The 2,517-nt window shown below is 40.9% G+C and overlaps 1 protein-coding gene across 4 annotated transcripts in view; it reads left to right on the forward strand.

The window, feature by feature from the left end:
• The window catches only part of GGNBP2 (gametogenetin binding protein 2), a 46,601-nt gene that overhangs the window by 15,230 nt on the left and 28,854 nt on the right, over positions 1-2,517 (forward strand). For all 4 annotated transcript variants that reach the window (XM_012808792.2, XM_012808793.2, XM_003795607.1 and 1 more), the window contains one exon: positions 646-899. In XM_012808792.2, coding sequence (XP_012664246.1) covers positions 646-899 — 254 coding nt within the window. The remainder of the gene's footprint in view (positions 1-645; positions 900-2,517) is intronic.

Here is a 2,517-nt window from a genome sequence, read left to right on the forward strand (position 1 = left end):
TTACTAAATATGCCACAGAAAAAATATTCTATTTTCCCATCTTGTTTTTGGTAAATCTGGAAGTATTAATGGTAGTGTAACTATAACTCCATTAAGTAGAAGTTACTAGAGTTTGTTTCTCTACATCTATAGTTTTCAGTCATTTTTCTGCCTTGTAACAATCAACAGATAACATTCACATGCATAGTGTTAGTTACTCACTGTAGGCTCCTACGTAAGTTACATAAGCCTTATTTTTTCCCACAGTCTGTCCATAGCTCTGATTTGAGAATTGGTTCTCCATAGGTTCACTATCCTAACTTGACTCTGGTAGCTAAACATAGTGCATTGTTAAAGGTTGAAAAGAAGACATGGTGAAGCTGCAGTTCTAGATAAAGAGTTTTTGCTTCCCTGGGCAGTACAGCTTAGCTTTGACATCCTAAACAGAATTTTTTATTCCCTAGATTTTAGGACCAAGGGGTTTTGTAGCACCTCAGTACAGCATGGACAGAGCTGACTACGTTGTCTTCTGACTGAGTTGCAGATAGAGATAGCAAGCCCTGTTCAGGTTGTATTTACTGCACAAGTCAGGAACCAATGGTAATGAAAGGGTAATTTCATTTGTTTTTTAAGGACTCTTCATTTTTCTTTCTCTATTTCTCTTAGCGACATAGTATGCTTAAGCAACAAGATCTAGGTATTGCCATGGTGGTGACATCACGTGAAGTCTTGAGTGCACTTTCTCAGCTTGTCCCATGTGTTGGTTGTCGTCGCAGTGTGGAGCGCCTCTTTTCCCAGCTCGTAGAGTCTGGAAATCCTGCCCTTGAACCCCTGACAGTAGGGCCCAAGGGAGTCCTATCTGTAACTCGAAGCTGCATGACTGATGCAAAGAAGCTTTATACGTTATTTTATGTACATGGGTAAGTATAATCAATTAGGAGAAAATGAGTTTGTTAAATTTTTATTTATTTTATTTTATTTTTTGTTAAATTTTTACACAGCTTGGTTGACAGTGGCAGCTTTTTTACTAAATTTGGTTAGGACAAAGATTGAGTCTTATTCAGCAATTTTATTGAGTGACTTCTGTGTACAACTGAATGTAAAGTTCCTGCTTTCATGTGAGAAGCAGTAAATATATCATTTGTTGGGTATAAGTTACAAAGAAAAACCAGTAAGGAGAATGGGGGCCAGGCGCGGCGGCTCATGCCTGTAATCCTAGCACTCTGGGAGGCCAAGGAGGGTGGATCTCTTGAGTTTACAAGTTCGAGACCAGCTCTGAGCAAGAGTGAGACTCCATCTCTAAAAATAGCAGGGCCTTGTAGCAGGTGCCTGTAGTCCCAGCTACTTGGGAGACTGAGGCAAGAGAATCACTTGAGCCCAAGAGCTTAAGATTGCTGTGAGCAATAATGCCATGGCACTCAACCCCAGAGCAACCAAGTAAGACTATGTCTCAAAGCAAAACAAAACAGGGCAGCCCCTGTGGCTCAAAAGGGTAGGGTGCTGATCCCATGTACCAGAGCTGGCAGGTTCAAACCCAGCCCTGGCAAAAAAATTAAAAAATAAAAAAAGTTTTTTTTAAAAAAAAAAACAGGAGACTAGAGAATGGGTGGGTAGAATTGAATGTGAAAAGTGATTAGGGAAGACCTCTGTGATAGAACGACATTGAATATAATGAAATGAGTGAGCAAACTATGGTAGATACCTAGGGAAAGGCAGAGAAGGAAGGAAAAGCAAGTACAAAGATTTAGAGGTTGGGGTTTTATTGGCATGTTTGAGGAACAGTAATCAAGGAAGCCATTGTAGCCGGAGGCAGACGAATGAAGGGAAGCGTAATAGAAGATGGTGTCAGAAGAGTAATAAACGGTCCAAGCCTGTTGTTCCTTGTAGGTCATCCCGAGGTCATTTGTTTTTACCCTGCGTGAGGTAAGGAGCTTTGGGAGGGATTCAAACAGGTAACTGCAGAGATTGTCTTGAAGTTTGGCTTACTTTGACCTCTGTATTGAGAATAAGGTGAAGCAGAGAAACAGGCTATTTAATGATCCATGGGAGAGATGATGGTGACTTGGAGCAGAATGGTGGCCAATGGGAGATAGTGAAAAATGGTAGGATCCTAGATATGTTTTCAGGAATGAGCCAACAGGATTTTTGGATAGATTGCTTGTGAGCAGGGGCATTAAGGATGATTATTAGATTTGTGGTCTAAAGAATGGACAAATAGCTTCCATTTACTGAAAGAAGTAAATTTTGTAGAGCTCACTTCTGGGTGTGCTAAGTTTGAGGTACCACTTAGATAGCTAAGTAGAATTCAGAGTGGTCTGGCTTAGAGTTATAGATTTGTGTCATACTAATGAGTATAAATAGGAAAAGAAGATCTGAAGACTAAAGACTAAGGCTTTCTGATTTGGAGGTGGTGGTAGGGACTTTGAATTTTTTTTTTTTTGAGACAGAGCCTCGAGCTGTCCCCCTGGGTAGAGTGCCGTAGCATCACAGCTCACAGCAACCTCCAACTCCTGGGCTCAAGTGAGTCTCCTGCCTCAG

Source organism: Otolemur garnettii, unplaced genomic scaffold, assembly GCF_000181295.1.
Source record: "Otolemur garnettii isolate 467f Iridium unplaced genomic scaffold, OtoGar3 scaffold00094, whole genome shotgun sequence".
Taxonomy (NCBI): Eukaryota; Metazoa; Chordata; class Mammalia; order Primates; family Galagidae; genus Otolemur; species Otolemur garnettii.